Source organism: Nothoprocta perdicaria, unplaced genomic scaffold, assembly GCF_003342845.1.
Source record: "Nothoprocta perdicaria isolate Ctin4 unplaced genomic scaffold, notPer1 scaffold_172, whole genome shotgun sequence".
Taxonomy (NCBI): Eukaryota; Metazoa; Chordata; class Aves; order Tinamiformes; family Tinamidae; genus Nothoprocta; species Nothoprocta perdicaria.
In genome coordinates, this window is record NW_020454894.1 from 1,640,726 (window position 1) to 1,668,080 (window position 27,355).

Genomic DNA, 27,355 nt, shown 5'->3' on the forward strand with positions numbered 1-27,355 from the left:
GCTGGAGCCGCGGATCAGCTGCAGCCGCGGCGTCCGGGCTGCCTCCCTGCTGCCTCCTCCCTCCCTGTGCAGTTGCAGCTTCACTCAGCAAGCTTTTGTCACGGCTTCAACAGGCGGGATCAGGTATGGAAATTCAGGTGCATCTAAGCGTTCAGACCAGGAGTGACACCTCCAGTGAAAACTACAAGTAATTTGTATGAGATTCGTATTGTTAAGTTAAACTTCCTGTGCAGGAATGGGCTTTCCTGCCTGCTACAGGGTGAATCACTTTCTTCCTATCCCCCAACCCTGTGCAGGATGGGGGAGGCTGCTGGAACTCCTAGTGCAGGACAGTGCTGTTCCTGTACAGCCCTGTGTGTGTTGATAAACCTATTTTTGTGCAAGGTATAACAAAATAGAACGGTTTAGAACTTCTACAAATGTTGTTTTTGGTTTGAGATATGAAGATAGGATTAGAACAGTCCATCTAGCAAGTCAATGGCAGATATTTCCACAGCTGCACATGTCTTGCCTTGCAGACTACTGTGATCCACTGTCTTACTGGAATGGATTCTGGGTAGAAAAGTAGTTGCGTGATATGTTGTTTTGAATTGCCTGTTCTCTCTGTGTAAATTTCTGTAAAACTTGAACAAAGTTATTTATGAACTATACTAAAGACTATGTTTGAAGTTTCTCTTCATGAGAACTAGTTCTAATGTAGAGTTTCTTCTGGAAAAGCTTCTTATTTCTAAGTTCAACTTCCGATTGCAGGTTTTTTTTTTTCTTATAAAAGATATAATTGGCAAAATAAAACCATTTAAACATATGCTGTGCTCCGGAGGCAGTTGCATGAAATGCCAGGTACCTGGAAGAGAGGGCGCCAGGAGGGCTTGCTGTAGTCTCCACGGGCGCAGGGTACTTTGGTACCATTCAGCAGCCCTTTTAAGCTTGTCCAGTTATGAGAAGAAAGGTTTGGTTGCTTGCTAAGCTCTGTCACCTGCTCGGAGTCCTGGTGGTGGTCACGACTGTGGTTCCAGGTGGAATGTTGACTTACAGTGTCCCACCTGGCCTAGGTTGTTAAAATGCTCTGCTGTGTAACTTTACAGCCTGAACAGGAGAGCTGTTGCCTGTTGGTCGCTACCTTGTTGCATGTAAAGGTGTACATATTGGCAAGGGTTGTAAGGAGGCACAGGAACAAAGCAGCGATGCGGGGTAACGGAGCAGCTGTGTCAAGTGTTCGTGTCCACCAACGCTGCTGGGTGCTGTCCTTTCCGTGGTGTTTGTAATGGCAGTCGTTCAGTTCAGTATGGTTGCTACTCAGTTTGTCTTCTCTTTCTTTTCTGTCTTCTCTGTACCACAGACTACAATGTTGCCTCTGTGACCTCTGTATTCTAATAGTGCAAGGAGGTATATTGAAAGCATGTGATGAAAAAATTTGTAAAAAAGGAAAGTGAGGTGGCAAGAGAGTCTTCATAGCTTAAGCATTGCCCAGGAAAACTGGTGGTTTTTTTTTTTTTTTTTTTTTTTTTTTTTTCTCATCTCTGCTGTTTTCTTTGTTATACTGCATGCATCACCTCAACTAGACCTGCTACAGGAAATGGCTGATTGTGTATCCCACATACGGAGTTACTTGATTGCTTACCAGGGAAATGGTAATGACAAATAAATTGGAAGGTGGTGTCATGTGCTCCTATTTCATCACTTAATAATGTGCTGTTTTATAGTGTTCAAGGAAAATTAACTTATTAGTGCTTTTGAAACAGCCACAGTGGTAATGAGTTCTGCCTTTTAAGCTAGGTTTAGTGTAAGAACGGTTTTAGTGGATTGTGCGAAAGGATTGGTGTAATATAGTCAACTTCTTACAGTTGTTCAAAGTGCATACCTGTGCAAGAGTATAAGGTAGAGTGTTTAAAATGCTTCCCAGTGATATTGTCCCAGCCTTCAACCACTTTTTGTTTAGGGACTTTGTGAGTCAGGTGTGGTTTCTGAGGTCATAAATAGTATCTCTTAAACTGAGTTTCAGAGAGCAATACATGTGGGTGTTTGGGAGAAAAGAGATTTGAATGCTTTAAGTGAGCCAGCATATATTTTGTGTGCAGTAGGACTGAGATTTATGAGAAGAGCAGTAGTAGATGTACTGTTGTAGAGTGTCTGGAGAAGTGTGGATGCTAAAACTTCTCATTATATATATATTTTTGCAACTAGGCTTCCCTGTGGAGAAAGTTTGGAGAAAGTTTTGGCTTCTCTCCATTGTAGCTGTGCTGATTCATAGTCCTTCTTTTCATTTTTTGGGGGTAGCATGTTTTATTCTTGATCATTATTCTTCTTTTCCAAATAGATAGGAAACAGGGGCCTTCCTGTTCCTCTGAACTGTAGCCTGGGAATTCTGCAAAGCTGGGAGAATGGGCTGTCCCTTTCCTGAGTACACTGCATTAAGACCATGAAGAGCCCTTCTGGATGTAGGGAGGAGGGTGTGTGGATGGAGATGGATCACAGGTGGAAGTTCGCTGATATTTAACCAGTTTCCTTCCTCCCTCCCTTTCCCCCTTTTAACTTGCAGATATCCTTGATTGGCAGAAGGCATCTCAAAATGTTGTGTCGAGCTGCTCTGAGCCCTCTTGCCTGTTCCCCTGGATGGTGCTTTGTGTTACCGTCACGTGCCATCGCAGCCATTTCTCGTTTGTGTATGTATGAGAGAAAGCACACGTTTCTAATGTTGGTCACTTTGTGCCTGGGCCTGCCATATGTTCTTTCTTATTATGAAAAGAAAATTTCCTCATTAACTTGATTAAAAATATACAGGCTTTGGAGTGAGCTGCAAGTGAAACTCTACTTTTTTATTGCTACTTTCTCCCTTAAGTCAGTAATACAAGCAAGTATTGTGCAAGTACATACATGGAAGGGTATATTTCTCATTCTAATGTGCATCTTTATAAAAGACTTCTGTTGTAAAAGAACTCTTACTGTGAAAGTTCTTTGTTTTTCAACCTGATGCATTCCTGGAAAATGGAATCTGATGATGTCCTCTTCCCTCTCTTCCCATTTCCAGCCCACAGATACATTGAGTAGAACAGATACTGCAAGGTGGGAAGCTCAGATTTGCTTGGGTTAGAGAAAAGTGCAAAGATACTACTCAGAGGAAACCTTAGCGTAAATACATGGATGTCCTGTAGACAGGGGTTAAGAATATGACAGTTTTATTATTCTGTAATCTATAAAGTCTTAGCTTGAGAGACACCTTCACTCTGTGTATCATTAGCAGACTGAAATAGGGAATGCAGGGATAGCTAGATTCCCTCTTTTTCTAGGAGAGTCAGTGGGTCTAAAAATATTAACTGTTTACTACTGTTACTGGATCTCGCAGATCCATCTGCGAGAATTGAAAACTCGTAAGCTGTTTTACTCCATTCTTGTCATACAGTGCAGGATAGACAAATGGTGCATAATAACATTTAATACTGGAAAGAACTGTTCGTTTTAACTATATTCTTTCCTGTTTATTGTAGGCCATCTTGTATTCACAAGTATTACCTCATGAAAACAAGGGGCAAATAAAGCTAATCTCCATATTACGTTTTTACTTTGTATAAAATTGGGCAATCTTAATATAGCCCTCACTTATGATTAACCAGTTAAGGGTTTTTTTGTGTGTTTAGCGAAGAAAATAGATTTAGTCGTGTTTTACAGAAATAAATCCCTGACGTCTTTGTAGCTCTGTGTTCGTATTTCCTCTTTTACTCTAGCAGAAGTAACATACAGAATACTCATTTAATCTATGAATGTATGAGTATTATATTACAGAACACCAAGGCATATGATTCAGTTCACTGATTTGTAAAGGAGTCTCTGTATCTTCAGAGATGATACTTTTCAGGACTATGTTGGTGTCGTCCTTTGATTAGGATGCGCTTTTGGTCCTAGACTGTAGCCTCACAGACATCTTGTTAATAACTTGAACTGTTCTCTTCTTTCTTCCAGTAATGATACTTTTGAGACTCTCCACAATTTGACCTGGCTTAGTATAGTTTCTGAAGAGTGACATGAAAAGAACTAGATGGAGAATAAGGCAGTGTAGCTTTTTAAGTTTTATAGTTTATTCCGTTGCATCCTAATATCATTAGATGTGTTTTCCATTGTGAATAATTCTACCAGCATAATTTCTTCTTCAGATTCAATTCATTGTATCTCTGCAATTTTTTTCTTAAGCATATTAAATTGCTTCTCAATTGCCTTCATACCTTCAGCTCAATTGGGACTTTAATGTGTTAGATCCAACCTCTTGGAACAGATTTAAACTGTTCCTTGCAGTTATTCCTTACCTGTCACTATAGTGACTAGTCTGCGATGCTGGTAGCCGATTGGTTTGTCCTTACTGTTCTTTGCAGGCATTTGAACTAAAGCATTTCCCTCTGCAGTATTTTAAATAAGATACTAGCCTGGCACACCTCATATCTCACCTCAGCAGCAGTGTGACTGTCTGTGCTCCAGCATTTACCCTGTAGGAAGACAACAAGCAGTTCATGTGTCGATCATCCATCTCTTCTTTTCTGCCTATTCTGTTGAGTAGTATGAGAAAACATCTGCAATACATCTTGAAGAGCTCTACTTTTCTTTTTTCTCTGTTCCTTTTTTTTTCCTTCACCCTAGCAGTCAAGTGCCTCTGCAGCATTACTGTCAGGGAGATCTCTAGCTGTACCCAGCAAGGCAATGGGGAGAGTGTTTTTTTTTTTAAAGCTGGTGGTCTTCTGACCACAGTAATCTGTATGGGCTGTTTTAAAGTGCTCTTCAGTTTGATCCTCTAGAGTCCCAAACGCAAAGCTGATGGGATATTGTCTTCTATGCCTTAGAGATAGTTAGCACTGTTGAGATTTTTTTTTTCTTTTTTTCCAGTGACTGGAAAGCTGGATTCTCATTCCCAGTCACTGCAGAGTAGAAGTGTATATTGTGAGCTTCAGCCATGGGAAGGGAGGAAATGTTATGTGGCTTGTAAAGGTCTCAGAGGTCTGAATGAAGCATTTAAAGTTGTTTGAGCAAGTTTCTGTTGCATTTTTTCCTTTTTTTCTTTATTGATAGATCTCCCTCGCCATACCTTGAGATCAAGAAATGAATCCATCCGTTGTTGGAGCAACATCCCATTCATCACCATGCCACTCAGCCGTGCGCATGGCAAATCATTTGCGCACCGCAGTGAGCTGAAACATGCCAAGCGGATTGTAGTGAAGCTGGGCAGTGCTGTTGTGACTCGAGGAGATGAGTGTGGCTTGGCTCTTGGGAGGCTGGCATCCATTGTGGAGCAGGTAATTCTGTATGTAATGGAATGTTTGTTTTAACTTCAAAAGTTGTTGAGAAAACTTAAAAAACTCTGTTGGTCTTTTGGTTCAGTGTTCTGGGCTTTCCCTTCTCCCTCACCATGTACTGTGCTAGTGTAGACCATGTAACTTGATAGATCAGTATTTGAGGGAGAAATTCTGCGCGGTGAGACTTTGTGCAGTAAGATTAGATTTGGGCACCAGTTTGACCTTATGGGAAAGCAGCACTGAAGTGTGAGGTCTACAGAAAGTGTGAAGCTTTCTTGATTACCTCAACATTTGAAAAGTTCCTCTAAGAAGGCTTGAAACCTCATCACTTTAAGGAAAAGCTAATAGGATCAACTCATAGACTGGTTCTGCTGCACAAAATGAAATGAAGACCATTTGGTGGGAAGGAGGGAGTTGGATATGTCTTCTCCGGGAAGAAACATGCGTAAAAAATTAAATTCACTGAAGACATTGAGTTTTAAAAGGAAAAAAGGCTGTACACTCCTTGAAAGGAACATGAGTAAACTTTTTGTTTATTATTGGATTTAGTTTCTTCTAGTGTATAAAGTTACTGTATAGTAACAGCCCTAGGAATGGATGGTGAACAAGAAGTTTGGAGGAAGGTGCTGCTATGTGACTGTCTTCTGCAATATCTGCAGAGGGTCAAGAAGTAGAGAAGTATTACCATGTAATAAATATTGTGAAAATTCAAGCATGGCTCCGTCATTAAAACTGATATTATGAAAAAGTTTACTACAGATTGTAGATGTAGCTCATAACTTGTCAAGAAGCAGGACTGGAGTATCTTAAAGGGTGGTTGCCTTGCTGTGCACATCCATAGATAAGCAGACACTTGCATCAGCAGGAATCAGTAAGCATAACGAAGCTATAAACTTCCTGCTGAACTAGGAGTGATCTTGCTCCTGTTTCTTGTGATTTGTACTTACAGGTGTCAATGCTGCAGAATCAGGGCCGAGAGATGATGATTGTCACCAGTGGAGCTGTAGCTTTTGGAAAACAGCGATTGCGTCATGAGATCTTGCTTTCTCAGAGTGTGAGGCAAGCACTTCACTCAGGCCAGAGTCAACTAAAGGATATGGTAAGTGGCTGCAAGCAGTTCCTTTTTTTTCCCCTTGAATGCTGGGTGGAAGCTGCCCAGGTCACTGCCTGACAGCTGTTCTCTTAATTTTGCAGGCAATTCCAGTGTTGGAGGCCAGAGCCTGTGCAGCAGCTGGTCAGAGTGGACTCATGGCCCTGTATGAAGCCATGTTTACACAATATAGCATCTGTGCAGCGCAGGTAAAGGATTCCTTCTTTCTTAGACTGGCTTGATACTTGTTAGTGCTGTAATTACTATTTTTTTTTCCAAGCTTCATATGCTGCTGTCGTTACTGTAGTCTTCAATTTCCATTGCTGTCCTACCTCGAGGTTTATGTATTTGAGGTTTATTAATGAGATATAATTAGTAGTTAATCCTGGGTGGAGCAAAACGCCTTGTATTTTTGGAGTTTGTGTGTGGCTTATATTTAGTTGTCTTTCTCCCCCCCCCCCCCCCCCCCCCCCCCGCGTCTATTAAGATATTGTTACAAAAACAATAAAGAAAAGGCTTGTGTTCCAAAGTGAGGATTTAAAAATCACAACTAGCTTAACTGTCCCACTTGATTGTCCATCTGCTCTTCAAAACTAACCAGTAACTGGTGGTACGCCCAGCATGACTGTCCTCTATGCTGAATGCCACAACTCTGTATATTGAACTACTGTAAGACAATACACTGTGCTCATCTTAAATATTTTGTGAAGATTTTACAGTCAGTGCAGTTCTGTTACTTTTGTAAACACTGTCAATGAATTTAATTGCATTCTCTAAAATTGTCACTTAGAGAAACTTCTTACTGTGATATGATACAACTGATATAGTTAAATGTTTCCACTACAGCTAGCAATTACCATAGATTGCTGTGATATGTCTGCTTGAGAAAGGCCATTCTAGGTTCCACTGGAAGTTAAGGCATATACATCTGAAAATGTTGTGGACAGAACATTTCTTATTTGCATTCTTTATCCTTTAACTATAGCTTATGTTTGTCTGGTGAGCTAGAATGCTTGAATAACCTGTTATGATACTTAAATACATATTTTTTTTCTTTCTTATCAAGGAAGATAGCAGGCTAAGGTTATATTATTTTTTCCCTCCTTTCAGATTTTAGTTACCAACCTGGATTTTCATGATGAGCAAAAGCGTCGAAACTTAAATGGAACATTGCATGAACTTCTAAGAATGAATATCGTCCCTATAATTAACACTAATGATGCTGTTGTTCCACCTCCAGAGCCAAATAGTGATCTGCAGGGGGTAAATGTGGGTAAAGTATTGCAAGGGGGTGGATCCTGTTTGTAAATGGTACAGCATTAATGTTTGGTTTACTAATATCAAAATCGGCAGCCTACACAAACTGCAGCAGGGCAGAAGGGGAAGAAATTACTAATGTGGATCATCTAGCAACTCTCATGCTCAAAGCAGGGATAGATAGAACAGATTGCCTAGGATATTTTCCAGTTGGATTTGAAATATCTCCAATGATGGAGACTCCATGACTTTTCTCGGCAACCTCTCAGTAAAAAAGTTTTCTTTTGTTTGTTTGTTTGTTTTCTTACGTTCAGATAAGATTTCTCAGTCTGTGCCCATTGCCTCTTGTCCTGTCGCTGGGCACTAAGATAATGAATGTGTCTGCTGCTCCTGCTGTCTCTTGTTTTGATGCAGCTTTACAGCATTCCAAAAGTATATTTGCTTTTGTACAAAGATCACTTCCTAGGAGTTTTCAGCAGAGTGTGAGCAAAGCATCTGGTAAGGGCTTCACGGTGTTGATGGAGCTTGATATATGTTACAGCCACATACTTTCTAGTTCCGTCCCCTGCTTTATTTGCTGATCTGTGTATGCATTCCAGGTGATTAGCGTGAAGGATAATGATAGTTTGGCAGCACGACTGGCTGTGGAAATGAAGACTGATCTCCTGATTGTTCTCTCAGATGTAGAAGGTTTGTGAACCATTTCTTCACCTTCTTTGACCGAGACAATCTATACTCTGCCAATTTCAATGTCAAGGAAGTAACAGAATTTTATGGTTGGAAAAGACCTTTATGATCAAGTCCAAACATAAACCCTTCAACACCATGCCTTCAAAACTGTGTCCTTAAGTGGCTCATCTACATGTTTCTTGAACACTGTCAAGAATGGTGACTCCACCACATCCCTGGTTAGCCTGTTCCAATGCTTGACTACTCTTTCCATGTAGAAATTCTTCCTAATGTCTACCTTGAACCTCCTGAACTTGAGGCCATTTCCTCTTGTTCTCTCTGTGGTTATTCTGGAGAAGAGATCAACGTACCTTTCAGGTAGCTGTAGAGAGCAATAAGGCTCTCCCCTTAGCCTTCTCTTCCCCAGACTAAATAAGCCCAACTCCTTCAGTTGTTCCTCATATATAGAAGAACTCTTTGAGCTGTGTTTCAACACTACTCTGCAGTCAGACATGCCTTGCATTGCATTTACTAGCAGATAGGTGGGAATTCTTGGTGGAGAAAATTATACCTTGAAGTCTCGCAGACAGTAGAACCAACCTGTACCTGAGTTTTGCTGATAACTTCACATACTTTACAGTGACCGTTACAGTGTACCACATACATAGCTCCTTCAGGCATATACCTGATGTTGTTGCATGCGCCAAAGCCTATCTGCCATATCATTGAGTCTGGGCTGGTGAACTTGAGACTTATTCTAAGCTGTGATTCCTCTGCTGACTACTCAGGATTTTATGATATAGTCATGAGTAGTATGAGTGACTAACACAGAGCCATTGTTCTGTGTTTAGAATCAGGAGCGTAATCTGAACATTAGGTAAATTTCTATCCTAAACTATTTCTAATAATTTCCAAAAACTTGGCAGTAGGCAGGTTCTGTCTTTCTGTGGCAATCATGTTAGATGCTTAGATGCTGTTAAAATCATCTTAGATGCCATAGATGTTACTTTGCAGAAGCCTGGAGCTCACTAACTTTTCTGTCTCTGATACTGTTTTAGCTAATACTGTTTTGATCTTGTGACCTTTGCTGTTTGTGAAGCAAATCTGTCATCTATTGATGCTGGAAAGGGGTTGCAGTTCACTCTTGTTTAGAGTTAGATTTGCACCTAATGTGAAGTTGATCCTGAGAGATACAGCCCACATCTTAGATCTTGAGGAGGAATGAGTTGCTTTTCCATAAGCAGTTCCTTCTACCAGATTCAGCTGGATTGTCGTTGTCTGTAGTTAAAATGACACTGAGAACAATTTAATAAAAGCAGTGGTCCAAACAATTAGCTCAAACAATACATTTGCTCGTCTGCTGCAATGTGTTGCTTACAGAAAGATCTGTCCTGCCCTCCATAAGCTATAAAGGGAGAACACTTTCTGGAAAGTGTGGTGGTAGCTTAGAAGTTGTGTGCTGAGTAAATGAAAGGGTCGTTCAACGCAGAGCATTGTTACATAAAATTGTTAGATTTAAAACAAACAAATTGCTCAGTTTATCATTGTAAAAGACATCATTTAGGCATGTTATCTTAGATATTGGTGGGGAAGACGATTCTTTTTCTTGTTTGTCTATGTGCTTGTGTATGTAAATCCTAGTTTATGACACAGCAAAGCTGTTAACTTGTTTCCAGCGTTCTCTCTAACCTCACTGTAATATCTGTTCATATAGAGTATGCAAGCTTTTCTTTGTAATTCTTTATTCACTGTGTGAGTATTCTTTTTTCTCTTGAGATATACTTTACCAAAAGAATAACTGATAATTCTTCAGCCTTTCTGCTAGCACTTCACTTTTACTGAACCCTGCATTTTGTAGGACTTGAATGCTTTCCGTCCTATGTTATGGAATACAGCTTTGCAGTTTCCATAGAGCTTCTTCTTGAACTTTAGAATGCAGGCTAGCAGATTTTTATTATTTATTTTAGGACTCTTTGACAGCCCTCCAGGATCCGATGATGCAAAGCTCATTGACATATTCTACCCGGGAGACCAGCAGTCTGTGACATTTGGTACCAAATCCAGAGTAGGAATGGGAGGCATGGAAGCCAAGGTAGGAGCTCAGAGCCTTTGACTTATCCTGGGAGGGCAGGGGAGAGAAAGGGAAGGGAAAAAAAAGTAAAGGTTTCCCCTTTATAGGGGGGAGAAGATAAAAATAAAGAAAGGAAGAAAGAATAATAGTAAAGAAAGAAACAAGGAGAAGTGGTTGAAAGAGCAGATTATTGTCCTGCCAGTCAGAAGGACTGTGACAGACTGTGTACGGAGGCAGCCAGTAACCTTGTGAAGCTCAGCAAAGGGAACTGCAAAGTCCTGCACACCTGCACCAGTACGGGCTGGAGGCTGACTAGCTGGGAAGCAGCTTTGCATCAAAGGACTTGGGGGCTCCTGATGGAGCAGAGCACAGAATGGGCCAGCAGTGTGCCCTTGCACTAAATTAGGTCCCTGATGTGCCCAGGTGCATTAGGAAGAGGGTAAAGGGCAGCTCAAGGGAGGTGATTATTCCCTTCTTGACCTTAGCGGAAGCATTTGGAGTGCTGTATCCATTTCTGGGCTTTCAAGTATGAGAAGGATGTGTCAATATGAGGAAAAAATAGTAGCCTAAAGTACAAATCTTAATTATCAGAGTGAAACTTTTGTGGAGTCTCCTTTTCTGGAGGTCTTCAAAACTTGCCTGGATGCCACCTGTGCCACATGCTCTAGGTGTCCCTGCTTGAGCAGGGAGGTTGGACTAGTTGATCCCTACAGGCCCCTTCCAGCCTTAAGCATTCTGTGAAACTTAAGCAAAACGGAGCAGTTGAAAGTCCTGTGGTGGTCAAGAGCCTGGTGTGAAAGGTGTATCTCACAGGTGTAGTTTTTCACTGAGTGTAGACTGTGATACATAGTTGCAGAACCATGCAGGAGGACATAGAAGTGAGGAATGACCTTGTGACTAGCAGTTTTTTGTGATAATATAAATGAGACAAACATAATAGTGGGATAATACTCATAATATCTTAAATGGGGCAGGAAGAAGAAAAAAAAAAGGGAGAACAGGGGCAGTTCACCAGCATATGGTAACATTTTGATATTTTTGTATAAATGTGTAAGTTAGTAAGATGTTGCAAAGAGGGATCTTACGGTTTCACAACATAAGTTCTCTAAGTAATGGCTCAGATATTTGGAAAGAGGCCAATCTTAGGACTAATCAGTACATGAGATTTTCAAGAGATTTAACTAATAAGATGGTCCTGCTGTAAACTTCACATTCTTTAGAAGGACTAAACAAACTTTAGCATGCTAACACTGATGTTCAGAAAGGGAACTCATGCATGTCTTGCTAGAGGAATGCCTACAGAAATAACTGTCTGTACATCAGACTTTTTTAGACTTGGTTCTTGGATAGATCTTATTTTTTACTTTTCATGTATAAATTGCTTCGAACGACGGGGTCGTTACCCTTGAAGATGATTCCCAAGTACTATGCTACAGAACTCACCTCTGAAACACCAACAAAAGTAGGGAAGCATGCCATATAAAAAAAATGTTAAATGAAAATGGAAAAATCTTCAAATATAGCCTACTTAAAAGGACTGTGAAGACAGTTGTGATATTCTCAGGCAAAAATAGAAGCAAAAGAAAAAAAATCCAATGAGAACAACAACAGCAAGTGGAAAAGCAAGCAAAAGCCTTGGGTGGTGTAGAGAATAGGATGCAGAAGAACGTCGAGGAGATAGGAGTTAGAGACTGACCAGACTGTTGTTGGGCATGCACACCCAGCTGTGCTGTGCTCTGTGCTCGGCTTATGGCTGTGTCACATGCAGCGCATACACAAGTTCCGCTCGTTATCATGCATTGTACCATCTGATGCTTACGTGCTGTTTACCTGCTATTAGCACCAACTGAATTGTAACACGGGATGATCGTGTGCTTAGTAGTTGTATAAGAGCATAGATTCCTCTTCCCCTGCCGCTCCTTGCCGTGGTCGGGTGCTCAGCAGTGCCTGGAATCTCCCTGTTGTTCTCTTCGTCCCACGGGAAACTGGGGAGACGCTGTGCAGAAGCAGAGGTAATAAAAGCTTTAATTTGACCACTGTGTGCCTAGTGTTTGTGTGCCTGCTCCCGCTGGGCACTTGGGTGACTATGTCATCACCCCCTCTCCCTTACAGATGGAAACCTGAGTGACTCTTCAGAGTGCTTAATAACTTCACCAAAGGGTTATAAACAATGAGAATTCCTCCACCTCTTGAACAGATCTGTGAGAAGTGCCTGTGCCAGTCAAACTTCAAGGAATTAAGTCAGATAGCTAAGGGCATTAAATAATGTTTATGATATTTGGTCATGTTTAGGACCTGAACATGGAAGGTGTTGTATGGTAAAAATAAAATCAAATAGTCACTTAAAATGCATTAATTATTGCTTCCGATTGTTGCCAGGAAAATTGAGGTTTTTGAGAAGGAAAATGAGATCTCTGTCCTAGGAAGAATTTCTACTTTAAGATAATTGTGAAAAAGAACATGGGACCAAAGTGTATTGGCAGAAGTCTTGGGGGAAAAAAAAGCAGACCGGGAAATTTGAAGTGTGTTCATAATGTGCTAAAAATTTAAAGCTAATAAAAGATGGAAAAGTAAAGCTCAAGTACATGATCTTTTGTGATGTTGTATTATAGAAAGTTCTATAATGCTCTTTGAAAGCATAAAGGACCAAGAACAAGGAGGAGCAAGAATTCTTGTAAAGTATGAGCATTCAAGTATCAAGTAAATTTTCTGGGCCTGTCTTTATCCTTCACCACAGGTGAAAGCAGCTCTGTGGGCCCTCCAAGGAGGCACCTCTGTAGTTATTGCAAATGGAACCCACCCGAAGATCTCTGGTCATGTCATCACAGACATTGTAGATGGCAAAAAAGTCGGCACATTTTTTTCGGAAGTAAAACCTGCAGGTGAGTGCAGAGGTATCATGTCTGACTTGCAGGAACTTCCTGGGCGTTTAAATAACTTGACTAGACTACAAAGTGACTGGGAAAGCATGTCCTGCCTGACAAATGCCCATTGAAAGGTATTTTCTACAGTTGGAACAGAAGCATTGGACCCTCAGATGTTTGTTCTGGTAAGGTGTTGCATCAGATTTGCCTTCAAGTAAATTTTTAACTATTTTTTTTTTCAGTCTTGAAGTTATGATTCTTAGCCATGGTTTGTGGCTATGGGGTCTTGGGGTTATGATTCTTAGCCTTAGTTTGTACAGAAACTCTTGCAAAAATTTGCCCATCTTTATTTCTCTTGTATGAAACAGTTTTATTTCATTGTAGCATCTCTGTGTTGGGGGGAAATCAGAATTTGAATCAGAATTTGACAGCATTCTAGATGCGTGTAAACCTTGGATTTATGAGATGAGAGGACTAATTTGGAGTTTTATTAATGGTGTCTTCTATTCTCTAGGTCTTTTTTAATAATTACAAAAATTGTACTAATACTAATGAGGTGTTGTTTTTTGTAGGACTGTTTCTCTTTTTGTCATCTGCCTTCTAAAACAGTCTTCGAAAATTCCTGTAACTTTTCCTGTAATCAACCACATCTGTTTATATACAAGCATCTCACCAAAGAACACCAGTAGATACCATGCTTAATTATATGTCCACTAGTTCTTACAATTCTCGGTATATTTCTTTGGATGGATTTCAGAATCCTGCTTTGGCAATTTTCTTGGGACACTTCTTAAATAGAAGTAGAGTCATAATTGTCGCCTTGAAGGTATCTATTCTACTGGCAACTCCAAGAGAGGGTTAATAAAGATAGCTTAATGATTTTATCCATGAGCTAATTCAGAATTCTTATGGGAAATGTGCTGTGTGAACCCAGTGAGTTTTACTTCTATTTCAAAATCCATTCTATTATTCTATATCATTTCAGATTTTTTTTGGTTTTTTTTTTTTTTCCTTTTTGTAAACTATTACTTGGGTTGACTTTTGGCTTCATTATTCCATTATTCTTCCATTATTCTTTGTATGATACCATGCCATTTTGCAATCATTTATTAGATCCTCAGTTCACTAGTTAGGCCTTTCAAAAGATGACTCCTTGTTTTCAATAGCTTCCCATTCCCTGAGATTTGGTTATCCTGGCATTCTCTTGCCCGTTCCCATTTCCTTTTAATTCTTGGGTTACACTTGTTTTTTTGGCTCTGATGTGGTAACCTTACAGAATCTGTGTCATCTCCCTTTAAAAAGGATAAATTTGGAAACCATATAAATGTTTTTGTATCTGATACACTTCTTCCTGTTTTGGTATACAGTTCACTTCTTGAGTACGCCTTTTAAACTCTATACCAGCTTTTCTGCTCTGATTTGAGAGCTAGAAGATGCAAGAACTAATGCTGACTTCCACAGGTGCTGTAACTTGGTCTGCATGCCGCACCATATTCTTGGTGTGGTGTGTGTGTGTGTGTTTTTGTTCATTTCTTTTTATGTCTTTGGGTTTGTTTGCTTTTTGCAGGCCCTACAGTGGAGCAGCAGGGTGAAATGGCTCGAACTGGTGGCAGGACTCTGGCAGCTTTGCAGCCTGAACAGGTGACAGAACAATATAGTCTTGCTAAACAAACCTATGAATGCGTGTTAAGATTTAAAACACAAACTGAGAACAGACTTCATGGGCTCGTTAGTACAAAAATCTTCTCTCTGCCATGTTTTGATTGTGTGCACCATATCTATCATTTGGATTGTAGGATGCCGTGGAAGAGTGGAAAGATGATGTGTTTCAGAGCTATGAAGTATTTTGCATGTTGAGTTTATACAAATTTAGGCATTTTAAGAGCATCTAACATCATGTGGAAATTATTTTTGATCAGAGATGCTAAAGAATTGACTGGAATATTTTGTCCCTTTCATTTCTGCATGTACAAGTACATGCAAAAGAGGAGTGTAGACAATTACTGTTTTGCAGCAGTGTAGGTAAAAGGAGGCATCTGTTGTGAAGATCCTAAGGTGATTTTAAAGGAAAAACTTGGAAAGTTTAGGCAAGAAGACTGGGTGTGGAAAATGAGAAAATAAAAAAGCTAAGTGCAGGTTGAGTTACTGTTCAGACTCATTTTTCAGTGTGATGAAGGCTAGAAAAATCATCTGTCCACAAGTATTCCTGGAGTCCTGACAGTAATAGAATTTGGTCAGTGGAAAAGAACTATAAGGGACTAGAACTAAAGTAGCTTGGATTTTGAGTAAAATGACAGTTCAAGAATTTTCTCTTTCAGAGAGCAGAGATTATCTATCGTCTTGCTGATTTACTAACTGATCAGAGAGAGGAAATTCTCTTGGCAAACAAAAAAGACTTGGAAGAGGCTGAAAATAAAGGTAATATTACAGGTCTTCCCTTTTATCATGAATTTACCTGAACCTCTAAGGAAATGAGCATAATTGGAAGCTTATGTCATTGATATGGAGTAATATGGTTCTCATAGATAAATGAACTCAAGACCTTGAGAACTGATACTGTGAACAGCTGTAGTTTGTGTTGCTACAGAAAACTAATATGTGTCGGAGAAGCTCATGGGGTCTTGTAGTACATTGAACAGTGCCCTGAGAAAAAAAAATGCCCCTTTTGGCAAGGGAAACCAATTGTGGAAACGGAACATAACAAAAATGTTTTTTTTGTTACTGTCCTGCACAAAGTGACCATTTGCTAGGTTTGTGAAGATGTTTGGTTCCTGAGGGTAACATTATATACCTAAACTAATGCTCTCCAAAAAGAGCCATGTTCTCTTCTTATTGAGGGAGGTTCTGTGTAGATGACTTGGAGTAAACCCATTCTTCTATGTTATTCTAATCCAGACTTCTCAGCTAATTGCTGGGGAGATGTAAAAAATCATACAGTGTGAATTGTAATAATTTGTGTGAGACACCAGGGAGCCACGCTGATCAAAGTGCCAGAAGGGATGCTGCTAGTAAATTTATTGACTGAACATATTTGTTGACTGAACATGTTTAGACTAGAAAACTTAGGCAGTTCTTGCCCAGTCTGAACAAAGATACTTATATTATGTCTGTGCTTTGAGTCTCCTGTCTTTAAAACTCCAGTTTTCAAGTCCAGTCTTCAAAAAGGGAAAGAGGGAGGAGCTGGGCAATTACAAGCCGGTCAGCCTCACCTCCGTCAGTGGAAAGGTGATGGAGCAGTTCATCCTAGAGAGAGTCTCCAGGCATATGAAGGAAAAGATGTTGAGGAGCAGTCAGCATGGATTCACCAAGGTGAAGTCATGTCTGACGAACCTCATAGCCATCTATGATGGGATGACTAGCTGGCTGGACGAGGGGAGAGCCATGGATGTTGTCTACCTTGACTTAAGCAAGGCTTTTGACATGGTCTCCCGTACTATCCTCATACGGAAGCTCCGGGAGAGTGGACTGGATGAGTGCACGGTGTGGTGGATCGAGGGCTGGCTGGATGGCAGAGCTCAGAGGGTGGTGATAAACGGGGCCGAGTCCAGTTGGAGTGTCCCCCAGGGGTCAGTGCTGGGCCCGGTGCTGTTCAGCTTGTTCATCAATGACCTGGTGTTCTGGATGTGTTCAGGGCTCGGCAATTGAAAGCACACGCACTGAGAGCAAAATCCACCCCTTAGTTTATTTAGGACAATTCACACTAACATCACACTAAAGCAAGACGACTACTTAGCAACTACCTGCGAAACGAGGCGCCTACGTAGCAATTACTTACGAGAGGATACTTACCAGCAGGACAGCGAGACCGATCATTCCCCTGCCGTGGACAAGAGGTGGCTGACAGGCTCCAAGCTTGCGGGCGCCACCGCGGAGACAACGTAGGTCTCGGTTGGAAGTCTTTCTCCTCCTCTGATCCACGATTATTTTTTATATCTGGTGCATCCCGCCACGTAGGGCCACCACGTGTCAGGAGGCGTACCAGAGGGGTGGGCAAAGCTCCACCTTTTTGGTTATCCAGTTTTCCCCGGTGTGCGCATGCGAGCCCACCAGTGGGGGGCTCTGGTCTCGTTATGAGGGTCCCGCCTTCATCATCTTCCTCTCCCTCGCCTCAGGTTTGACCTCTAAACTGGCTTAGAGGTCGGCTGTGTTTTCGTTGGCCCCATGCCTTCTGGCACGGCCGCCTCCAAATTCCTCAGTTGCTCCTCACCACCAGATAAGGCCCCTGTTTCCGCAGCTGCAGAGCCGCCTTCAAACTCCCTGCAACCAGATAATGGGTTAGTTCTCAGCTTCACAGTAGTCTCAAGGCCTCTACAGATCATAAACAGGCTGTGAATCTTTCCTCCTCTTATACACCTGGACAAGGGCATGGAGTGCACCCTGAGCAAGTTTGCAGACGACACCAAGCTGGGTAGAGTGGCCGACACGCCGGAGGGCTGTGCTGCCATCCAGAGGGACCTGGACAGGCTGGAGAGTTGGGCAGAGAGGAACCTCATGAGGTTCAATAAGGACAAGTGCAGGGTCCTGCTCCTGGGGAGGAATAACCCCAGGCATCAGTACAGATTAGGGGTCGACCTGCAGGAAAGCACCTCCACGGAGAGGGACCTGGGAGTCCTGGTTGACACCAAGTTAACCATGAGTGAGCAGTGTGCCCTCGTGACCAAGAAGGCCAATGGGATCCTGGCCTGCATCAGGAGGAGTGTTGCCAGCAGGTCAAGGGAAGTGATTCTGCCCCTCTACTCAGCTCTGGTGAGGCCGCACCTGGAGTATTGTGTGCAGTTCTGGGTACCCCAGTATAAGAGGGACGTGGAGCTTCTGGAGAGGGTCCAGAGAAGAGCAACTAAGATGATTAAGGGAATGGAACATCTCTCGTATGAAGAGAGACTGAGTGAGCTGGGCCTGTTTTSYCTGGAGAARAGAAGGCTGAGAGGGGATATGATTAACATGTATAAGTTCAGGAAGGGAGAATGCAGGGAAGAAGGGGACAAGCTCTTCTCAGTGGTGGCCAGCGATAGGACAAGGGGAAGTGGGCATAAGCTGAAACACAGCAAGTTCCATGCCCAGGTGAGGAGGAACTTCCTGACAGTGAGGGTGACAGAGCAGTGGAACAGGCTGCCCAGGGAGGTTGTGGAGTCTCCTTCTCTGGAGGTCTTCAAAACCTGGATGCCACTCTGTGCCTCTTGGCTCTAGGTGTGCCTGCCTGAGCAGGAAGGTTGGACTAGACCATCTCTAGAGGTCCCTTCCAACCYTGAATATTCTGTGATGCTGTATACTGTGAAAACAGAAAGATTCAATTACTGTACAACCTTATGGAAGAATTGAAAAGATAAAATCTGTAAAAGATTCGAGTACCTGAAATAGGCCAAACTTTATTTTTGTAGATGTCAACATAGCTTCATATGCATATTATTTAAATGACATTATGTGAGAACATAGCAGTATGTGAAATCATAGGCTGATCTGAGGAGTTTGTTTGTGGCTGCCAGATTTAATGGTATTTGATGCTTTGTGTTGTTTGTTTGGGTAGTTTCTTGCTAGATGGTGGAACGTACCTGAATTTTCCATAGACTTGCCACTTCTTTAGATCAGTTTTGCTTGAGTCCGGACAGGCAAACCTATTTTCATCATGATTTTTCTTTCTTCTAGGAAGATTGGCACTTCCTTTGTTGAAACGACTCACTCTCTCTACATCGAAGTTGAATAGCTTGGCTATCGGGCTGCGTCAAATTGCAGCATCCTCGCAGGACAGTGTTGGCCGGGTAATTCGGAGAACACGAATAGCAAAAGACTTAGAGTTGGAGCAGGTGACTGTGCCTATTGGTGTCCTTCTTGTGATCTTTGAATCTCGTCCTGACTGTCTTCCACAGGTATGGAAGGAGGGCAGAATACTACACTTGGGGGAGTTCTTTGGTAAAAAGATGCATTTCTGATGGTGTGTGATTAGAAGTCTGCAAGAAGTCTTGTCTCTCAAAGGACTCTTACTAGGATGCTTATCAGTTTTGTTGGTACTCTTTTATTTTCTACACGTGTGTTTTCAAGGTTTGCCTCTGTAGTTTTCGGTATTCAGGATTTTTTTTTTTTTTTTTTTTTGATAGTGCAGCACGTAGAAGGAGTTAACTTGCACTCTAAGGGTGCAGTTCTTAGTGCATCTAATAATGTATCTTCTCTGCCAGCTTGCAACATGAGATTTCTACTAGTGAACACTTGTCTGTCCATGCTGTATACAGCTGTACTATTGGATGAGGATCAAACCAGAACTGTTTAATACAGAAATTATTAACTATTAAAAATGTGTGATAAAAATTAAGCATAGCACATAAAGCTCAGAAGTTCAGGCTTTAAGGTAGTCTCTCCAGTTCCAATACCATGTATGTGCAATAAGTCAGAAATGGCAGGCTTAACCATAGTAAGATGGATGTGGAGCAAAAATGGTGTTTTAAGTTTTGAAGTACTGAAGTTCCAAGGGTGAAAATCTCAAATGATTTACTAGAAGTGAGCATCACTCATCTTATTCCAAGAACAAGGCGGCCATCTTCCAGGCAAATATTTTCATCTGCAGAGCTGTGTAAGAGAGATATTGCTATGACTGATTGCTATAATAATGCATGGAATTATGGGACCTGAACTAAGGTGGAGTAAACACCTTGATCTTCTAAGTTTCTAACTTTTGAAAATCTGATTGAGCAACTCTAGTAGATTTTTACAAAGCAAAACAAATTCATTATTAGCATTGTTTTTGATGATTAATGGAGGTTTTTGAGCAGGTGCTCAAAACTATCTTGTATAATCAGATGCTTGAGGAGCATGTGAGGATAGAAGCACTTTAATGAAAGTGAAACGAAACTTCCAATTCATTTTTTTGTATGTTGTTTTCCATTTCAGAGCGAAGGCGAGTATATCCTAGGCAGAATTCATGTAGAAGGAAAGATGCTAGTCTCCTTTGTCTGCCAATAGTTCCTGGGTGCCAACTAGGTTCTTCACAAATGACCTCTATGCCCCAGTGTGCCCCTCTGGGCTTCCACCCCAGTCTCTTGTCTCTCATACAATTTCTTCCTCCTACTGGCCTTTTTCTTTCTCCTGTTGTGCAGCTTATGTCAGAGCCTGTACCCAGAGTGTCCTCTAACTTGTTCATTGCATTCTTACCCTTGCAAATAGTATTCTGAAAACTCAAATTTGCATCTGAAATGCTAAGAGAGTTCATTTTTGGAGTCATATGTTGTTACCTGGAAAAATTTCTTGGTACCATAAAATGAAAACAGTAGATTGACTTTTAATAAATCAGAGGATTTTAAAATCCTGGCCTTACTCTATTTTTCTTATACAGAAGATAACTTTCTTTCCCTCCACCCCCCTCTTATTTTTAATTCTTTCCCAACAGGTGTCTGCTTTGGCTATAGCCAGTGGAAATGGCTTACTGCTTAAAGGAGGGAAAGAAGCTGCATACAGCAATCAAATCCTTCATCATCTGACACAAGAAGCACTCTCCATTCACGGGGTCAAAGATGCAGTGCAACTAGTGAGTGCCTAGAATTAAGTTGACCGTGTTTTTGCTATGATATGCAGAGTAAGTACAGGTAGAATTAATAGTTCATACCATACACCATTTGCAGGTGAACACAAGAGAGGAAGTAGAAGATTTGTGCCGCTTGGATAAACTAATAGATCTAATCATTCCACGTGGTTCATCCCAGCTAGTCAAGGATATCCAGAAAGCAGCTAAGGGAATCCCAGTGATGGGACACAGTGAAGGAATCTGCCATGTGTATGTGGACGTGGATGCCAGTGTTGAGAAGGTCACAAGAATAAGTAAGCTGGGAGAGGGTGATTTGAATCTCATGGGCTTAACAGAAATTTGTATTTGGAGTATCAAAATTGCTAATTAATACGTTGTGCAAAATCTTTCTTATAAATTTTAAAACCAATTATCTGCTCTTAAATCTCAGTCAGAGACTCAAAGTGTGAATACCCTGCTGCCTGTAATGCTCTGGAAACTCTCTTAATTCATCGAGACTTGCTGAGAACCCCATTGTTTGATCAAATCATAGACATGTTGAGAATAGAACAGGTTAGTCAAGCATTGGTTGTGTGGGTTTTCTGTATTGTTGGTTTTATTTGTTTTGTTGTATGCGTTGTTTGTTTGCATGGGTTTTTCCATTCTTTTTAGCTTTAGAAGCACTTGGTCTGGCATAGCCCTTTGCAGTTTTGTTAAGGCATGATGCTTATTATCTGGGTGTCTCTTGGCACATGTAAATGAACTGCTGGAGGACTCTCTCTGCTTCACACAACCTTCACACAACCTGTCTTCTTCGGAATATCTGTGTACTGTTGTTAAGATACAGGTTCTTCAAAATTTTATCTTCTAAGAGCATATACACAACCCTTTATCCACCCTTCTTGATTTTGACTCTTTTTTCTGGTAATCTCCCACACCCAAAGCCTGTTTTTCATGAACATATTTGTTTAGTTTCCTACCTCAGTCAATTCCGCCCCCCCGCTTTTTTTTTTCTTTCTTTTGTCCTTTCTGCTTTATCCACACTTGCATGGGGATTTTTCTGTTCTCTCATTTCTCAAGTATTATTGCTTCTCTCATTGTACTGGTGTCCTACCTACTATTAATGCAGAGCTCAATAATGCTTTATATATTTATAAAACGTGTGATATATCCATATGAATCTCCTTTTTTGAATTGATTTTGGTCTGAAGCCCATGCTGCAAAGACAGCTGATGTCAGTTTATGGAAAAGAGAGGTCAAAGCAGGTCAAGCTTCTAAGTTTCCTTTGCGTGAGGTTTGCAAACTTGGAAACATTTCTGTGATTATTGTTTGCATTGTACTTGTTGTCTCATTTATAATGTAAGTATAAAGGCTGGATGCAAAATTATAGCTGCTTAGCTAGTATTAGCATTGTATTGTCCGATGGCTTATCCGAAGTGATGTCATTGCTTAAACAGCTTAAAATAAGCTCTGAGCATGTTATGATAGGTAGCCAATTAAGCACTTCCGTTCTAGTGTCATGTCCTAGGTCACTGATCCACTAAGTTTCCCAAAACATAGACTAAGTTTTCTTACACTGCTTACGCTTGATTTATAAGCCATGTTTTCACCTGGAAGATATTGTTATGATGAGCAGTACAAAATATTTCTGGTACTGCAGGTGAAGATTCATGCTGGCCCAAAGTTTGCCTCCTATTTAACATTCAGCCCCTCAGAAGTGAAATCTCTCCGCACTGAATACGGCGACCTTGAGTGCTGCATTGAGGTGGTGGACAGTGTCCAAGAGGCTGTTGAACATATCCACAAGTATGGAAGTTCTCACACAGATGTTATCATCACAGAGAATGGTTAGTGACCAATCTGCTTCATTACTCCTCTGATTTGACTGATTTGATATTGCGATAGTGCCACTTGGTTCTGCTGCACGTGTGATTAACTAGAGACCTATCAGATAAAGCTACAAGACCATTCTGTTCAGCTTTTTCCACTACAGGGAGGCATGTGTTGACTGACCAGCAGGTGACCTCAGCACATATTCCTACAAAGCAAGTTGCTTTTATGTTACTATATTGAACAGTACAAGTTCAACAGAGGGTTTTGTCAGGAGTGTCTCCTGATAGTTGGATCAGGCTATTAGCACTATATTGCCTTCCATTTCCAATATCGTTTGTGTCTGGCAAACAAAGATCATAAACTCTTGTGGGTTTTTTGTTTGTTTGTTTGTTTGTTTGTTTGTTTTTAATCCCAACCTCTCCTGTTCCTGTATTTCCCATTTCTGCATCCCTAGTATGGCAGCTAGATCTATCTCCATCTTTCCTGGTTTTCTTCCCCTTTGATGTTGTGAAGTTGTACTCCTGCCTGCAACTGTGAGCTGCTCCCATCTTTAGCGTGTGTCCTCTTTGAATTCTGTGCAAAGTCAAAACTTGGTTATTGCTGCACACAGACAAAGGATGAGTCTGTCCCAGTGTGGAATTCCTGAGGATCAGGATTAGTTAGGTTGTGTTTATCTATGACTGATCAGAGTGACAGTGCAAGTTTGTTTCTGTAACTCCTTAAAACAGTTCTTAAGATCAGGCTCTTAAAAACAGATCATAAGCTGATCTTAGAACAGTGTCACTGAAAAGCATACATTCAGTGCCATAACTCACAGGACCTAGCGCACTAGTGGTTTGCAAAGCAGTGTACTGGAAATTAAGCTGGTCTTTAATGTTGGTTTTCATGCTTACAAAAGGCCTCTTCAAAGTATGAAGACTTGCATAACTCTGCATGGGCTTGTCCAAGTGTTGCATGTTTAGTATTAAACTGGATTAATAAGCAGTGGTATTTCTGCTTACATTTCTCAGATATGATCTCTAATATCAATGTTAGGATTTTTCATTATTTAGAACAACTGCATGTTCCAGATAATGGAGTGCTGACTCTGTGTTAGTTTGACTGCAAAATACTGTTTGGAACTGCTTTTTCCCCAGTCATGTAAAAATCCCCATTTACAGAATCTAGACTGTAGTTCGGATTAGTCATTTTATGACTTTCTTAAAACTTTAGTTTTAGTTTAGTTTAGAAGTTTAAGTTTTGTTTGTAAGTTTCCTGTAACATATGAGGCTGTGTCTACTTGAAAAGCATATTGGAAGAAAGTACCTATCAACATACTTAGTCCAAACATTTGACATATAAGCATTAAGTATTACATTTCTAATGTTACATCCATTCACTGTATTATGTGGTGTTTATTGAAGCATCTGCTCATTCGCTTTGTGTTGTATTTTTTGTTTGTCTTTTCTCTCTTCTGTCCCCTCAGAAAAAACAGCAGAGTTCTTCCTCCAACATGTGGACAGTGCTTGCGTCTTCTGGAATGCCAGCACCCGATTCTCTGATGGTTATAGATTTGGACTTGGTAAGGGAGAAAATGCATCAGGGGTTTGACTGTAGGGTTTGCTGTTCTGTGCAGATCTCCTGGAAGATAGGATTAGTTACTTTTGATCCTACTACTTGAAATAAGATTTTCAGAAAAGATACAGTAGGAAAAATTGAAACATGAACTTTTCATCCAAGCAGATTAGCAGGTATTTGAGTATCTCTTTATGATGGAACTAGTTAATACTGCTATACAGAGTATCTAGATTAATTTAGCAATAGCAACAAAAGTGTTTAGAGTTCCTTTGAAGTTCCATTTGATTTGGAACAAGTATGGTGCATGCACATAGTAATAGAACAAATACAATAGTATTTGAAATTTGTGAACTGTTTTCATCTTGCCCCTCTTTGTACTGATGCTCTAAAGAATGTCGTGCTTTGTTCCTGCTGAGCAGATTAAGCTGTTTAGTGTGCCAGCCCTGCAGCTTGGGGGAAGAAAAGGCAGGATCTCAACTGAACATTGATTGCTTAAAGGAACAGGTGCACTGCTGAGCTATTGGGAGTTGCAAAAGCAAGAGAAACATCCTTCCCTGACATAGAAATTCATACAGTTTCTGTAGCGGGATCTTACTATGAAAGCTGGACCATTCAGTGCTCTATTTGCTGGGGGAAAAAAAAAAAAAAAAAAAAAAAAAAAGCTTTACTGAAAATCTTAGTAAAAGGACATAAACCCACAAATTTGACTAATTCAACTGTCTTAAAGGATAATCTCTCAAGACTCAAGTCTGAGATGAAGTCTGAGATGCATGTCAGACATATCTAATTTCTCTCTAAAAGCAAGCCTGAAGTGGTAGCATCTGGAAGTATAAATATTACAGGTTATACTACTTTGCTTACTCTCACTTTTCAATTGGAATATCTAAGAATAACTTTTGGGATTTGAGAAGAGCCAAGAAAGGAAGGTCAACAAAAGGCTATTCTTCATCTTTCAAAATGATGCAAAGCTCTGTAGCTCAAAAGCAAACACCTTCTGAGAACACTCTACCCTCTGTTTCCTGTAGGTGCTGAAGTTGGAATTAGCACTTCCCGTATCCATGCACGTGGGCCAGTGGGAATTGAAGGACTCCTGACTACAAAATGGTTGCTGAGAGGGGATAGTCATGTTGTTTCTGACTTTTCAGAGCAGGGCAGCATGAAGTATCTTCATGAGAGCCTCCCTCTCCCACAGAGAAATACCAGCTAAGAACATCTAGTGGAAAACCCAGGTGCTTAAGTGTTACTGAAAATGGTCAGGCTTCAGGGTACCCTCTGGAGGAGGGAGATACTTCTTCATCTTCAGGCACTTTTCATCAGACGCATTTTCAGACACAGATTCATCACTGTGCAGTATGATGAATACAAACCGATCCTATCTGTGAGCCTTTTTTTTTTTTTTACTGGTGCCTACCTTTTCTTATCTGCAGGCTAACATCCCTTCCCAGAACAATGCACCTTTAGAACAAGCAAATGATACAAAGGTTTACATTTTGTGTGTTCTGTTTTTATTGCTCCCCATAGTGAAGTATGTGTACAATATGGTTGGTAGTGTACCATAAGTTTCTTCTCAGGCCTTCCTGTTCTATTCAAACATCATTTGTCCTAGAGGACAAACTTAATAGTTTCTCTTTAGTTTTATGGCTTTAAGAGCTCTTGAGAAAGCTCTGAATTTTTGTCATTTTTTCTTTGTATTTGTTCATACTATGATTAATGGAATAGATCTTCAAAATGCATAATGATGTTTTGACAAAAAAACTTTTATATTGCTTTTCTTTGAATTGTTGACTACTGTAGATGAGGGTATCACAGTGTATATTAAGTGGATTTTTTCTTACTTGTACTGAATGGCTTTTCTCACTGGTTTTATATGAAACTTAATCCCCCTCCACCAAGCGAGACTATTTTAAAGCTGGGGTTTTTTTCTCTGAACAAAATTATTTTAAAATAAAGTGTATAATGCATAGTCCTTGACACTGCTGTAATTCTCTAAAAATGTTTCTGCATATATACCTTCTCAAGTTAATGAGACTGGCATTATGTGTTTTCAGATATTACTACTATTGCTGCTTTACACAACAAGTAAGTAACAACATATCCTTTAGTGGATGGTTGTGCCTCTACTTCTAGAATGCCATGTTCTCGGTATTGGAGTTGACAGATTTTGACAGATACAAATTTGATTGATTAGATTGGAAATTGATTGATAGATGGTGGATTTTTTTTCTCCAGCTTGGAGACAGGTGGCCCAGTACAAAATAGCTAATTTCTCATTTTAAGTACTTCTCATCTTGGATTTTCAATGAAAACTATTTTGTTTCATACTGGTTTTAATGATTACTGTTAATTTTGGAATGCCAGAAGACCTCTGGGTCTTCAAATACAAACCTGAAAGGCTTGTGCTTTAAATCTTTTTAAAATTATTTTTAGAATGCTCATGAGTTTTTTTACAAGCTAAAGGGCTAAGATGCCCTAAGCTTGAGGGCATCTGGATCACAAAGTAAAACTTTAAACTAGCACAGGTCTCCAGGACAGTTCATCTGTACTTTTTGACTGTAAATAAGGATGGATTACAAGCTCTTTGGGTGGACTTATGTATACTATCACCTGTGAATTTGCTCCGATCATCTCTGCTCCTATGGGGCAAGAGAAAAAAAAAAGGCAAAAAAGAAAAAGCATAAAAAAAAGCATAAACCATAGGAAAGGGAAGCAGGAGCGTAAAACATCTGTTTGGAAGCCTAGTATGGTGAATCACATTTGATACTACTACTGAATGTCTCACCTAGCCACCTGAAGTGACTGTTGTTTCTTTGAGGTTGAAATTTTACTGCCTGGTACTTGTCTAATACAACTATGGATATGTTACCTGCATTTTCTTGGGAGAGTTACAAACCTTAACCTCTGAACTACTAAATTTATAACTATTGGCTCAAGGAAGTAAGACGTTTCACAAAGAGTTCTGGGAATGGTTTCTAGCCATGGAATGAAGACTTGCAGTACCCCAGCTCTCAAACTCAAGCAGTACAAGCTCCAGCAGTGAAGATGGTGTTGAAGGGATATAGCCAAAAGCCTTGGAATAAGGTCGAATCCTTGACTTAGTATTCCAAATACCTTGGGCACCAGAAGAAGAGACAGCTACATGTGTTCTAGAGCTGCAGAGGGAAGATAACTTGGAACTGAATGTTTGCCAGTTTTTGAAGAGCAGAAGCACCAGTGGCTGATAAGTTACATAGAGTATTTTGGACTTAAGGA

At 40.5% G+C, this 27,355-nt stretch overlaps 1 protein-coding gene across 1 annotated transcript; it reads left to right on the forward strand.

Moving 5' to 3' along the window:
- On the forward strand, nucleotides 1-27,355 carry ALDH18A1 (aldehyde dehydrogenase 18 family member A1). The gene is made up of 18 exons (XM_026036215.1): nucleotides 1-123; nucleotides 2,540-2,663; nucleotides 5,053-5,276; nucleotides 6,226-6,375; nucleotides 6,471-6,575; nucleotides 7,477-7,635; nucleotides 8,223-8,313; nucleotides 10,260-10,384; nucleotides 13,101-13,245; nucleotides 14,795-14,868; nucleotides 15,546-15,645; nucleotides 18,871-19,091; nucleotides 20,603-20,740; nucleotides 20,835-21,030; nucleotides 21,168-21,289; nucleotides 22,377-22,563; nucleotides 24,015-24,110; nucleotides 25,132-27,355. Exons 2-18 carry the CDS (start codon nucleotides 2,570-2,572, stop codon nucleotides 25,311-25,313), a joined length of 2,409 nt encoding a protein of 802 aa, XP_025892000.1. The 5' UTR covers nucleotides 1-123; nucleotides 2,540-2,569; the 3' UTR covers nucleotides 25,314-27,355.